We start from the raw sequence: 15,023 nt of genomic DNA, 5'->3' as shown, positions 1-15,023 counted from the left end.
CGTCACTACCAAACACCTTTTTACTCCAATTAAGCAAACGTTTTTGGGTGTTATTTCATAACATTTTGTTTTAATGTGTGTAAAACTGTTCAAAACTTTGCTAGGTAACCATGTACTAATTAGCATCTTTGAGCTATATCTAAAGTATCTAAAATTGTCACTACCGAAAATGTCACGACCGAAACGTGGTGATGTTTTGGTTGTGACATCATTGTTTTTTGGGTGTTATCCAATAAAATTTTGTTTTTGTGTGTGTAGAAATGTTCAGAACTGTGCTAGCTAACCACATGCTGATTAGCATCAATGTATGTTCAAACTAATGAATCCTTAACTTTGAAATCAGTATGATAAACATTATGCCTTTTACAAAGAAAGATTGGATTCAAAATACTGTTAAAATTGCAATGGTTATTGATTTACAGCACATGTGAAAACTTTTTAATAAAATAGTAAAGAATATATTTACATGGTGGTAGATGTAAACAAAATCTTAACAGGTCAATATAAGCGTTCTTGTTAAGTTAATTATTATTGTGTTTCGGTAATGTGTACCTTGGATAGTATACGATTTGCATACATACAAAATTTGTGGTAAAAGAAAAAGATATTTCCCAAGATGTTTCCAACTCTGACTTTGAACCAATTCAGAAAGAAAAATGTATAAAATAAAAAAGTTGAATCAATGAATTATGAATCAGTTACTGCCATTGTAAGAATAACATGTAATCAATCATATAATCAATAGAAAAGTAATTGAATCACATTTCAAGTATTTTAAAATGCAATATAATTTAATTACAAGTACTTAATTTTTGGAATCTGATTACCTAATCTAGATTACATGTAATCAATTACTACCCAGCACTGCAAGCCATATTAAGTCTGATTGTTTGATGAGAAAGAGATTAGTAGCAATAAATAATCCTAAACAGTATGTGAGATTAAAATAAGTGTCCCAAAGCACGGCTATGTTGAAAAGTGTAGCCTATGCCAGAAGTCCCCGGATGGTCTACTTCACCACAGTAGATTTTGTGGATCCGTGGACACTCTTGAGGCTAATATTGCAACAACCCATTGCGCTTTGGAGAAGGAACTACAAACATGAGTAAAAAGTTTTTTTTTTTTTTTTAACTACAAAACATGGCGGATATGCGCGGCCGATGATGAGAGGTTTAGATAAGGGTTCAGTGACTAATCAAAGTTTAACCTGATATTGATGTTATCCATGTTGTATTTCTCTCTATAGGAAATTAAACTCACTGGAGCAATGGAGAGGTACTCACATAGCTGTGTCTCTTGCCGGCCCCAGCAAACTCCAGCTCTCCATAGGCGTCTGTGGGCTGTTCGGAGGAGTGCTGTGTGCTGTCCCAGTGACTGACCATGGCTGTGCTGAAGTTATCGCCCAGGGCCGCTGAGGGGTGTGTGTCTCGCGTGGACCCACACTGACACAGACCACCATTGCTAACAACAGACGGTTCAGAAGGAATCTAACAAGACATACTGAATACTCACCAAGTCTGACATCTTACCTGAAAGAGTCCTCCACAAATGTTGTGCACACTCTCTTTTAAAGAAATCTGAAACCTCTAAAATCAACAACACATAGGCTACTTTAAATTAATGATATTGTAGAACAGTCTTGGATGTATGGTGTCAGTCACCAACTTACAAGATAAAGTTGCTATATTAATGCAATTTGCAATGCAATTTGTAACACTTTATCTGTTATGTTTTGCCCAAAGGAAGGTTAGAATGAGAATCAATCACAAAGCTAAGGTAAACGGTTCACTTTACCCCAACTCTTGTAATTCCATCATTACTTTAAGGTGCCTCATTAATTATTTTGATCATGAACTTGTGGGCTTTATGTTTAGTTTCCCCGGGACAGTGTACACTGGAAGACCAAAGCAAAGTTAGATACTATTGTAGAACATCTTTAAATTACTTACATATTTATTTATGTATTTACCAAACCCATACACCCATGGAGATGTTAATACTCAACAGATTTGGTATATGAACTTGTAAATGACCATAAACCAATGTTGTGCATTATTGACTGAGATGACTATTTATTAGGCTATAACTATTCATATTTAGATGTATTTACACTGCAATTACAGTTGTATGAATACGTTTTTTAAAGTGTTTTAAATAATTTAATATAGAAATATGAATGGTTTGAAATGTAAAGATAGCTCCATTAGGTGGCGGCAAGTCTTAATAAGAGAGTAAAAGAATCGTTCATTCAGTGATTCGTTCAAACCGGCTGATTCATTCATTCATGAACGAAACACCACTGCGCTGCTCGCTTAGGAACTATTTTCGTATAGGCTAGGCTACTGTTGGTGAAATAGAGCAAAAACGTGACGTTATGTTTAAATATTTTATTTAATATCCTCTTATTGTTAATTGAACTGTTGTATTAAAATGAATAACTATTACATTTGAAGTTGGTAATCGGGAAAATAGCACTTTTGCTTGTGTGATATAGCTTAACTATATGATAGCCTATAAAGATAAAAAACAAAATCTCATGCAGGGACCATTCATATCTTGAGTTTTGCGGGCATTTTATTAATTTTGGTGCTGTTTGCTATTTTACACCAACGCAGACTGGCTTGCTTGTTAAGCTTAATGGAGAGGCTGGCTCTATATATTTTAATTAGGGGTGTAATGGTTCACAAAATTCATGGTTCGGTTCGATACGATACACATGTGTCACGGTTCGGTACGTGTTTGATACAGCAAAAAGAAAGAAATGCCAGAGGAATTTCCTTGATTTTTTTAATATTATTATTATTATTATTATTTTATTATTAAAACTAACATCATAAAGTATGATTTTTTTTTTTACTTTGAGCAATTCTAGAGCTATAATTGACTCTTAGGAGCATATAAAACAAAAAATCTCATTGGAAAAATGTAATATTGTAGTAGTTAACAAAGGTTTATTTTAGTTCAGATTAACATTTGAGGGCAGCAATTGTATTCATAATGTCAAAATAAAACCGACGTAATGTTACTTGAAGGCATTATGCCTAGCCTACTATTCCTGCCAAACTTCCATGGTTGCAGTTAGTGTTACTACAGTAAATCCATGGTGAATGTTGCAGATCTGTGGACACCGGATAGTTCATTCATGGCGCAATGTTTCTTCCTGGTTTCCACGCGCTGTTTGATCCGTTAATAACGGAGAAATGTGAATGTTTCTCACTAGATCTCGCAGCGATGTTATTACTTCAGTGGCGAATTCAAATGCTTTCTTTACTGGATCTCTTATTAGCGCTGTGTAGTAACAGCGTCGCTTGATCACGATCGCTCGCGCTGCACTGGTCCAAACTGATAAAGGTCCAACCACACAATAACGAGCAGTTTCGTTCCACTTGCATTACGTTTGCCATTTGATGTTGGGCAATGTTGTGGTCGCGCCGGTGTTACGGATCAACTGGGGATCATGTTAGCTGGGGGAACGCGCGTGCACGCAGATAGTTTTACCTGGATTTCCAGCAGATGTTAGACGGCTACAGATTCGTGCAATTTCAAAGAAGTTTAACATACTTTAGTGTCATACTCAACATACTCATACTACAGATGTAGATTAAATTAAAGTAGGCCTAGCTAGGCTACCTAAAAGAAACATAAATTGCAAAGTCATTTACATTTTTTTCAACAAGTTGCATTTATTGATCTGCATATAGGCTAATTTTATAATGGATCTATTATTTTTTATATAAAAACACTTATCAGTTTATTTTACTCTGCTGATTATATTAAGATCTATTTTCTGTACAACCAGCTCTGACACCTCTGTATCCTTTTCCCTGGACATAAAGCAGCTATGCTTATAGGGTCATGAAGCATGTAATTATCTCATGAACTTGTAACATTTTCAACAGTTTTATAAAATAAAAAATAAAGAAATAAAAACTAATTTTGACTCTTCTTCTTTCAGAACAATTCTATATAGTAAATATAGTAATATTGAATTGTACATTGTGTCGAGCTTTCCTGTAGCTCAAACAGTAGAGTGTTGGTGCTTGCAATGCCAAGGTCATGGGTTTGATTCCCAGGGGAAGTAAGAACTGATACAAATGTAAATGTGTACCTTGAAATGCAATGTTGTGGCTTTGGATAAAAGCATCTGCCAAATGTGTAAATGTGCCTATTTTTTTCTTTTTTTTCTTCCTTTTGTTATTGTTGCTTTCATACCTGTTAGCTAATGAATATGTTTGTTGAACATTCCCCTGAATAATGCTGTGGGTAATTCACTGGATCCATAAGCTATGGCTTCTCACATAAAATCTAATCAGATTTTCAACACTCTTTAGGAACATTTATGGAGTGTAGCCTACTGTATGCTTTATGCTTTAACTCATTTCTCAGTAACATTAAAATAAATTAATAAATAAATAAATGCTTGACATCCCTTTTACCACAGCAGTATTGCTGCTCAATTTAAATTAAAGTACAATTCTGGTGAAAAATGAACCTAGGGGTAATTAAAACATTGTTACCGAGTCGATCGTTCCCTGGGATGCGTTTTCATGATAATCGAATGTAAAGAGTTTTATCTCTAAAAACAGATTAGCTTATAACGCTAGTATATGGGGCACAGAGAGCAAGTAAAAGTAAATCGCTAGTTAATACCACTAACAAGGCTCAAAATAGCCTCACACTAACACGGTAGCATAATGAGGGTCCCTACATGCAAACCGAAGCATTGAGAACTTTGTAAGTGTACAGACAGTTTAATAAGAAGAGACTTTATAAAGACAGTACATTACGCGTTTACAGGCAGGCGTCATCACGGTGTTCGTGGCTCGACTAGTCGAGACTGTTTTCCAAGATGACGCCTGCCTGTATACGCGTAATGTACTGTCTTTATAAAGTATCTTCTTATTAAACTGTCTGTACACTTACAAAGTTCTCAATGCTTCGGTTTGCATGTAGGGACCCTCATTATGCTACCGTGTTAGTGTGAGGCTATTTTGAGCCTTGTTAGTGGTATTAACTAGCGATTTACTTTTACTTACTCTGTGCCCCATATACTAGTGTTTTTTTTAGTGATTATTTATTTAATCTACTTACAGTTGTCATCAGATATTCAATTTCATTGAAACGAATGTAACAAAATAATGTGGGCGTGGTTTGTGTCGTGAAATTAAAACACATTAAAATTTCTGAAAGGCGTCTGAAACATTCAGCGGAGCAGCGACAGAGTAAACAACAGTGTCTTAATATGATATAAACATTTACCAATAACGTGAAGAGCTTTTAAATCTGCTCAGTGAAAGATTCGCTGTGACGAATCTGTCACCGTTCAACATCTGCTGGAAATCCAGGTAAAACTATCTGCGTGCACGCGCGCGTCCCCAGTTAACATGATCCCCAGTTGATCCGTAACACCTGCGTCTCTTACATTATGAGCGCGCTTGCCACGTGCAACGCGCCTACATCTGAAATAACAACGAAATTTTGGTCGGCAGGAAAAATGGTCCAACGAACCGTTCGGTTTGAAAATGCGTACCGAAAACCGAACCGAAAGCCTCGTACCGAACGGTTCAATACGAATACTCGTTGCGTTACACCTCTAATTTTAATAGTGGTTAATTTAACAGCTTGACAAAGCAGTGAATGCTACTCTGCTAGTTTTGCGTAGTGGCACTTAACTTAGCAATGATAAATGTACACAAAAGGTTGATCCAGGGTGACTGTTAACCATAAAGCATCTGCTAAATGACATCTTGCTATTAACTTATAGCCTACAGGCTACATCTGGACATGAATTATATAGGCTATTCAACTCAACACAGTAAAATTCAACCTATTAAGATTACATTGATTTGAAATTTAATTGATTTTAATTTAATTACTGAAGTAGAAAATGGAACAAACTAAAATCTTTTTATACTTTTTATACTTTCATCATATTTTTTACATTACATTTTTACAGCTTATAAAGGCCTGTCACTTTTTACACAAAGAACATCCATGGAACCTTTCAATTGCACAAAAGGTTCTTTAAATTATAAAAATATTCCACACACACTGACTTTTTCTGAAATTATGAGCCATGTGACACCACCTGAGACCGAGGCCCACACTCAACCACCTAGATGAATGGTTCCTGCCAGGGCGCCAGCAGGCCCCTCGCCAGCAAGCAGCTCTGTTCTTCCCTGAAGTTCACGATGCACTCACCAAGTCGTGGCGCACCCCCTACTCGGCCCGCCTACGCACTACTACCTCCACCGCCCTCACTACTATCAACAGCGCTGTGGAAGAAGGGTACGAGAAGCTGCCTCCTCTCGACGAAGCTGTGGTTGCACACCTGTCCGCCCACTGCAATCGGATGGAAGGCTAAAATCGCTCACCCATCTAAGCCCTGCAGGACCACTTCAACCCTCACTGGCCGAGCCAGGCTCTGCCCTTCACACCATAGTAGTCCTCCAGGTGTTTCAGGCCAAAATCCTTCGGTCTATGGACGAGTCTGGACCAGACCCAGTCGCATTCAGGGACTTGCGCAGCGCTACAGACCTGGCCTAGTGGTATTGGAGAACCATCTGTGGCTCAACTTAACGGAGATCAAGGATGCAGACAAGGCTGCCTTCCTCGACTCTTTGGCCCTGCGGTAGAAAGCTTTGCTGAGCGCTTCACTGCTGCACATAAGTCTTTGCAGGCAATGCGCCACTTTCTGCCAAAGCGCTCCAGCTCTGCAGCTGCTTTAAGTCGCCAGAGAACCACGCAGACTCAGTAGTCAGCGAAACCAGTGCCTGTAAACGCTCAGCCCAATCCAGCACCTGAGCCTCGTCAGCACCTCCACCCCTCCATGCCCTTCCCTCCTAAATGCCAGGGTCTCTGGCCTAATATAATGCTGGATCCTGAGCCTCAGAAGCCACCCTGAACCTCTAAGAAGGAAGAGAGGAAGAGAATGTCTTGTGTTTACCTCCTAACACCCTGTTTAGTTCCAGGTGTTGGAGATGATGTTTTCATTGCAAACACTGAGCCCTTTCAAGTTCACACACCCATGTAATTAACCACTGTTATAACGAACACAATAAAAAAACAAAAAAAATATTACTTTTCTTCTTCCCAATACTATGGGCCTCAGTCCCCTGCCCCACTGCAGCGGCCTGTGCCCCAAACTAAAAAAAAAAACCTAACCTAACCACCCATGCCAAGGCTTGGGAAGCCATCCCAGGAGTGTCGAACTGGGTTCTGAACATAATAAAACTAGGTTCCTCGCATCAATTCGCTCACAGACCCCCCCCCCCCCCCCCCACGCAACGTGGCACACGTCCTCCGCGCCAAAGTAATGAGTTTGGCGGCAAAAGGAGCTGTAGAAACAGTTCCACCGCCCCACAGCGAGTCGGGCTTCTACAGCTGCTATTTCCTCATCCCCAAAAAGGATGGTGGCCTCAGGCCCAATCTAGACCTCAGACTGAACCGGCCCCTTATAAGACGGCCGTTCAAGATGTTAACACTGAAACAAGTCCTCTCACAGATACGACCAGGGGATTGGTTTTCTCAGTGGATCTGAAAGATGCATAATTTCAAATCCAAATAGCCCCCCATCACAGACCGTTTTTGAGATTCGCGTCCGAGGGGGTGGCTTACCAGTATACTGTCCTTCCATTCGGACTGTCTTTGGCACATTCACAAAGTGCATGGATGCAGTCCTCTCCCTTCTGAGACAGAAGGGAATGCGCATCCTGAATTACCTCGACTACTGGCTCATTTTAGCCTAGTCGAAGGCAGAGTTAAATACTCACAGATCCGTGCTATTGGAATGCATGAGACTCTGAATCAATTTAGTCAAGAGCTCTTGGTCTCCCAGCCTCTCGGTCTCCCTTTCCTGGGGGCAGTTCTCACAGCCTCACTTTCATTCCCGTTAAAAATCAAAGATGGCACTGCTGTGAATAACGTCTATTAAGTCATTCAACTGTGCTCTCAGAGATACAGTTATATTTAGCTACCAAGAGCCTTCAAGTCATCTCCCACCACAGGTGTAATCCACATTTTGAGAGTTGGGTTTGGAGTTCAAAATCGGATCCCTTATCGCACTAAATACCTGTCACTTATTAATCTTCACTTCTGCCTGCTATCGCTCTTGATTGGCTAAAATTGCTGGCTTTCAACGTCATGATGACTGATTGGATGGAGTACATGTCAGTTAGCCTATAAAATTATGAAAACCACCAAACTGACCTCAAACCAGCCCAAAAACAATAACAAAAGAAATAAAAAAAATAAAAAAAATAGCCTACTAGGCCTACCACTGATCTAATATGAAATATAAAAATCTAAAACTGCCAGTAGCTTTTTTTTTTTTTAAACTGCCAGTAGTCATTTATTCAATAGAATGTTTTTCTGATTTTCTGAACAGCTGATTCATTCAGTAGCAAGGCAAGTGAATGGGTCACCAAATCTTTCACTGCGTCCGAAGTCGCGTACTGTCTGAGCAGGTACTACATTTGAATTTGAACTTACTTTGCGACCGTTAAAAAAGTATGTTCTGTAGTGTGAATATGGTTAGTATGAATGAAAATACTGTCGCCTGACCAAAAAACAGACAAAAGTGTCTCAAGCACTCAAAAGCTGAATAGCTGAATAGCCTTCCAAAAGTAATTAATGTCAATTAATATTTTTCAGGCGTGGAGCCCGCTGGGGCCAGTTGCATTAACGTAGCTACTATGTTAAGACTATGTCTTAAGAACTAGTTTGACCAACTAGCAATTAGACAAGAGATTATCTTACTCATAGCTCCCTGTTTTATACAGTTCATAACCAATTATCTCATTCACAGGTGTCTTCCTCCCTTTCCTTTTTGGCTCATCTTTAAACTTAAAACTTAACCATAATTATTTCAAAAACTTATTGGTGTTACTATCTTCTTCTCACTAAATGTTATCAGATTATTACTTCACTTTATATGATTATACTTAGACCAATTATTTTTGAAGAAGTGTTAGTGATTTTAAGGAGCTTGTTTCTATTAGTGAGAGAAAGTGAAATAGCAGGTGGCACAATACAAGAGGATGGGTTCAATTATACTATGGTACAAAAGAAGAAGAAGGTGTGGATTGACTGAGAAAGTCCTGAGTTTACGTATGACAAATAGTCTCTGTTGGCAGCGCCTATGAATGTCTGTGATGGTGGAGAGTTTTTGCTGTGTGTCCAGGATAAGTTCCTTTGTTTTAGTAATATAAAAAAGTTTTCTAAAACTGATAAAGCATACATATAAAAAGGAATACATAGCCCACATGATGTAGGCATTATATCCCTGGTACAATGGAGAGGCTGGTGCTTGTTAATGATAATAACTACACTGAACTCACATACTGTAGACTTAACAGTGTCTTATTTCTGCTCATATTGCCCAAATCATACCACCAAATATATACTGCATTTTTAATAATAAAAAATAAATAAATATATATATATACAGGCCTGTCAATTTTCAATCTCAACAGAATAAAAATAAAAATATGTGAACAAAAAGTTTTGTTTCAAAAAAATACTTAATGTTAAATGTGTTTATGTAAATAAACCTAAATTAAATCTGGTAATATAAAGTGAAAATTCTGAAAATTTGGACTAAACCTCTCAATTCATATGGATTAGTTTTACAATCTCATTATGAACTTTTTGAGGCATCAAAATGTTGTTTCATAGGCTGTCAATGGAGGGACAGAAATCTCTCAGATTTCATCAAATAGATCTTCATTTGTGTTCCGAAGATGAATGAAAGTCTTGAAGGTGAGTAAATTATGACAGAATTTTCATGTTTGGGTGGACTATCCCTTTAAATGGTAGTATACACGCGCGCACACACACACAAGCATTTTGACTGGGAGACATTTCGTTATTAAACAGCAAACATTTATTGATTTAATTTTAATAACTGAGGTCTGTCATAGCTGTCATGCTTTAGACATTTAAAATATAAATCCTCTTAAATACTACAGAATCATCTAATGTTGAATATAATTACAGATACTATAAGTTTCATATAAAACATTAGCAGTGTATTTTGGATTTTATCCTATTCTAACTCTAGGCCTCATGTTATTGTGACAGATAGCAAATTGTGCGTTTAAAAATACAATGGGTAGAATTACGAACAGTCAAGTATCATCAAAATAAGATGATGCAAGTGACAAAATTAGAATATTAAAGAAAACATCAAACATGATCAATAAAGCTGACACATAATGTACAAGAGAAATTAGTTAAATGAAACAAGCTCATATTTGCGTGCACAAAAACACAAATGTATTTTTTACAGCCAACACAAACTTGACAAGAGAAGAACTGTGATGATAAATATAGTGGATGTGGCCGCAGATGAAGGTGCTGCGGATTTTACCTCCTGTGATGTCACAACTCTGCCATTCAAGGGCTGAACTCCTCTGAAGTTGTTGGTCGTCAGAACTGAAGGGCTTGCTTTGAAAAAGGTAGATGTGCTGAATCGGTTGATCTGTTTGGAGGAATAAATTCAACTGAGTGACTTTTAGGTTTTAACTCAGAATATGAAAAATGTTGCCATCTAGTAATAGACGTATATGATTTTTATGAATTACTCTACGATAGAGTTGCCTTGACTTACAAAGTCCTGGCTGACTTTGATGGGATCTTTGAACACAGTCCAGATCACAGCTTCATTGCAGTTGGGTGTGGTTAGGGAGCCTTGGTACCGGTAATATTTAGTCCTGTTCACCCCTTCAAGCAGACTGTCCATTGTGACTTGATTCATGATGTCTGTGGTTGAATTACCTAAATACACAAAAACGTCAAGAGGGTGTAAGGAAACTACTTGGCCGTCTTCAGTTTTGTGCTAATTTGTTGTTAAATCATATCGGTTAAGAGAAATTAACAAAATATACCACGTTTTTAATGGTGTGAATTGCAAGACTCTTCATACTGATAAAAAGATTCTGTTACGTGCTTGATGTTAGAGGTATGATTGCATAACATTTAAGTGAGATATAATTGCTGCAGCATGTGCAATAAACAGAAACAATCGATAAAAAAAAGAACTTACAGAACTGAGTACAATTTATCAGAAAAAAATGCAGTGTGTGAACAAGTTACAAAACAATATAAATACAATAGAATACAAACATAAAAAAACAAGTGTCACCAAATTGAAGAGATAAAAAAAAAACCTTCCCGTAACTGATAACACAAAAACCACAAAATTAGCTAGAAATTGTAGAAACAAAACCGAAATCTTCAGTGTATTCGACGCTTTACATTAACTACGCTAACTAAAACCAAAAATACAAAAAGCGTCTTTTTTGAGATCACTCTTAACCTAACTAACAATGAAGCTATAACTGTAGATGTTTGCAAATTGCTGTAAGAACACCAATCGACAGAATTAGAAAGTGGCACAAACCGGCAACGTATAGTAGGAAACCAGTAGTAAATTCAGAATTAGGTAATTAACAAAACAAACATGATCAAGTGGCAAGACCACAAACACACCACGTTCATAACTTTGGCTAATCAAGGACAAATACTACACGAATTTAGGCTCTGATAATGTCTGATGTTGCACTTAACACGAGACTCAATTACTAACGCTGAATCAGTGAAGACTATCAAACTGAGATAATATTTGCAATACATATCGTTAACCAAAGTACGAAGACCACATGGCAAACATCGCTTTCACAGAATTGAGTGAAGTCTGACGCTGATCTGGCTCACTACTCAAAAATTAAAAATCTGTCAACATTGTTGTTCAAAAACCTTTATGACTTTCTTTTTTCTGTGGAAAACAAAAGAAGGTATTTCTCTATGATCTGTGCCTGAATGCCATTGTTGTTTTGGACCACACTGACACTCAATATATGGACAAAAACAGTTGAAACATTCTTTCAATGGGGAACGACATGAAGGTGAGGAGTGACAAAATGTTCATTTCTGGGTAAACTATCAACAACAAACTATTTCTTTACCTGAAAAAGAGATCTGTGTCAAAAAAGATGTTAGGATATCCCAACTTTTTGTTTTGTTTTGTTCATTGGTTCCCTGTTGGTTAAAGAAAAATACATACACATGAGCACACGACTAAGCCATGAATATACTTTAAGGTTTGCGCTTGACTCTGGATATAACGTGGTCTTGCTCACCTCAATAAAGAAACCAAGAACAGCCAATCCTGTGCTGTCATTAGCAGCAAGAGCAGCTGCCACACTCCTGTTGTATTTTGAATGGACATTCACAATGTGCAGCTGAGAAACAGAATCAGATGTATAAAGATAATGCATTTGAGATAATGCTATGTGGAATAATGCAATGCATTTGCAGGGGAAATGAATTCATTCATACCTCCATTGAGTATTGTTTGCCATCCACAGTGTGTTCGGAGCCAGGTGAGGAGCTGCCGTTACCCCAGTGGAGATGGAATTGTTTAGTGTTGTATAGACCTGGAAGATCACCTCCTTGCACTGTCATTTTTTCATCATCCAGGTTGACCACCACTGTGAAGACAATGGACATATTAGATACAAGGTCCAGGACATGGAATACAGTGACGTTGTGCATCACTGATGCTTTATCTGCGCTTTATTTTTCAATTAAGAACAGATGCGGCCATTTGTAATTGTAATTTTAATGTGTCTAAGGCTTCCGGTATCATTAGCTTCTGGCTATTTTTAGCTGTACAAATCGTTATGCTGCTTGATATTGCATACTGGTATTAGATAGTGTATTATATATATTTATTTCCTTATTAGGCTATATATATTTCCTTATAGCAGCTAATAAATCGAAAGTCTTGCACATTCACAGAAAACACCTGCGTTGAACAATAAGGTGAATACCTCTTTTACAACTTTAAAGGGGTCCTTGATTATGATTTACATTTTTTAACTTTAGTTAGTGTGTAATGTTGCTGTTTGAGCATATAAAACATCTGCAAAGTTACGACGCTCAAAGTTCGAAGCTATAACCAATCGTACGACAACCATGTCGTATTTTGGAAGGAGGGGCTTCATCGAAAACGACGCGTTCATCCAGGGGAGAGAGGAGCTGTAATAATATAAAATATGTGAAAAATAATGTTTAGTTTTTTTTGTTTTTTTGTTTTTTTTTTAACAATCAAGCATGAAAACATATTCTAGTAGCCTACACCCTAAAAACAAAATCAAGACTTCGTAAAAGGGCATAAAATTACTACTTTAATTTGCCTCTATGTAGTCAGTGAGTCTCATGGAATGAACAAAAAGAGGAATCAAATAACTTTTATCCTTCTGTTATCTATCAGTTTATCACCTAGTTCTCAGTTTTGTATACTTTTCTGGAGCTTTTTAATGTGAACCCTCTCATGTTACCGTCTCTTAAGGATTGATCGCTTTTGTTAGTAGGTAGTAGCCTCCTATTCCTCATTCGGAAGCCCATTTGAATAAATCTGCTAAATAAATTTAGCAACTATATTTTGTAAAGACGAACAAATCCTAGATTTTTTTAAATTAATTAATTAATTTTTTTAATCCCAGTGCTCCGTGCTCCGTGCTCCTTACCAGAGTCGCCTGAGTTAGTGATTGACAGGAAGGTGGAGTTGTCATCAAAACCAGTGAAGTTAAATGAGGTCAGGTTAGGATTTCCCTGAACACTTGTAGTCACGATATTAATGGGAGATTGCCTGGATCCATTGCAGGATTGTGGAGCAATTTGGGACCAGGTGGTAAAATCTATTACAAATTAGGGATAAAAAAAAATAAATAAAAAAATCTACTTCAGAACAAGTTTTAAATATATAACATTTTATAATAAGATTTATATTAACTTTTATACAGTGGAATATTTAAATAAATCACACTTACTGCATGTTGGCTTGTGATAGCACCATTCTGTTTAGGTTTAAAGGAAAGCATTAATAAATATAACCAATGAAACAGCAGAATTTCCATCCAAAAAAGTTGCAAGCGCCTTTAGTACCTATTTTAATAGTAGTCCTTTTTAGGAGTAAATTAAGTTGAACTGAGTTACTCACCCACTGAAGAGCCCGCGCTGTGGACGGAGGGACACAGAAGAGCAGCAAGGAAAGTTACCAGCAAGACAATCATCTAAATCAAACAAGAAATCATTACAATGGCAATCAATGCTGCTAACAGAATTTAACCTTAAGTTAATTGAATTTGATATGAGAAACGAAATAAATCGAGAATAGGTAGTTATGGTCTTACATCTTCTTCTTGATTCACCTGTCGGTATGCTGAAAATGAATGTCTTCTTCCCCTCCTTTAATACTCTTCTCAGCTCACCTGTAGTGGGTGTGTCACTTTCATGCGTTTCATCCACTCGGCTACATTCCGATCAAACGCATGTGATCGCATTATCATTTATCTTTAAATAGCAGTCAATAGGCCACTTGATTTATCTAGTCGCGTTCCTATCTTCCAGCATCACTTTGGTCACGTTCTCCAACTCTCTCGTGATGACGGGAAAAAGCACGGTTTTGTAATCTCGGGAATGATCAGATGAATGATGTCAGCTGATTTATATCCTACTTGACTGTTTAAATGTTTTTTACTTGAACTCTTTAATGTTCATCTTTTGATGCTTCTCATTTTTAACACATTGCCTAATTGGTCATTCGTTTTTGGCCATCAAAGCAGTCAATATCCAACTCGGTAGATCTTATGAGAAAACGTCATTTTTCGATGCGATTTCGAATTTGTGCAACTGTGATTAAAAGATCCATTTTAAATTCAAAATATCTGTATAAAATAATGAAACATTTGCGATTCCTATGTTTCTTGCAAAAATCTGAATAATATCATCAGAAAATATCAGATATTTATTTGTTCTGATAAAATATCATCAGAATAAACAGATACTTTTGAATGAATGTCAAAGGTGAAAGATGCTTCCAGAACCAGATGGTGGAAGTCTTGATATCTCTGGGATTAATGGGACCATGCAAACCAGAAAAACCTTAAGAGGTAGGCCTAACAATAAAATACAGGTAAAAGTCAGGTAAGAGAGAAGGCAGTGCCAGTGCAGGAGAT

The 15,023-nt window shown here is 37.2% G+C and overlaps 1 protein-coding gene across 1 annotated transcript; it reads right to left on the bottom strand.

Annotated features, from left to right (window-relative positions):
- Positions 1-1,129: 1,129 nt before the first annotated feature.
- On the bottom strand, positions 1,130-14,223 carry LOC311096712 (carbonic anhydrase 4-like). The gene is made up of 10 exons (XM_084136033.1): positions 14,199-14,223; positions 14,006-14,078; positions 13,836-13,862; positions 13,533-13,703; positions 12,340-12,491; positions 12,141-12,242; positions 11,967-12,039; positions 10,610-10,776; positions 10,370-10,480; positions 1,130-1,461 (listed from the first exon to the last, which is right to left on the bottom strand). The coding sequence occupies exons 2-10, from the start codon at positions 14,076-14,078 to the stop codon at positions 1,396-1,398; spliced, it is 942 nt and encodes a 313-aa protein (XP_083992159.1). The 5' UTR covers positions 14,199-14,223; the 3' UTR covers positions 1,130-1,395.
- Positions 14,224-15,023: the final 800 nt, after the last annotated feature.

The sequence above is a fragment of the Abramis brama genome, assembly GCF_963993115.1.
Source record: "Abramis brama genome assembly, chromosome: 14".
In the NCBI taxonomy this organism is placed as follows: Eukaryota; Metazoa; Chordata; class Actinopteri; order Cypriniformes; family Leuciscidae; genus Abramis; species Abramis brama.
Note: the sequence above shows the minus strand (reverse complement) of the source record. Positions and strands in the feature narration are given on the sequence as shown.

What these genes read in the sequence shown, in the direction of transcription:
- LOC311096712 (XM_084136033.1), bottom strand. Translation starts at nt 14,078, where the DNA reads ATGATTGTCTTGCTGGTAACTTTCCTTGCTGCTCTTCTGTGTCCCTCC. An exon ending in CACTAACTCAGGCGACTCTG is followed by an intron (nt 12,492 to 13,532) that starts GTAAGGAGCACG and finishes TTGTCTTCACAG; the next exon opens with TGGTGGTCAACCTGGATGAT. An exon ending in GCAAACAATACTCAATGGAG is followed by an intron (nt 12,243 to 12,339) that starts GTATGAATGAAT and finishes TCTGTTTCTCAG; the next exon opens with CTGCACATTGTGAATGTCCA.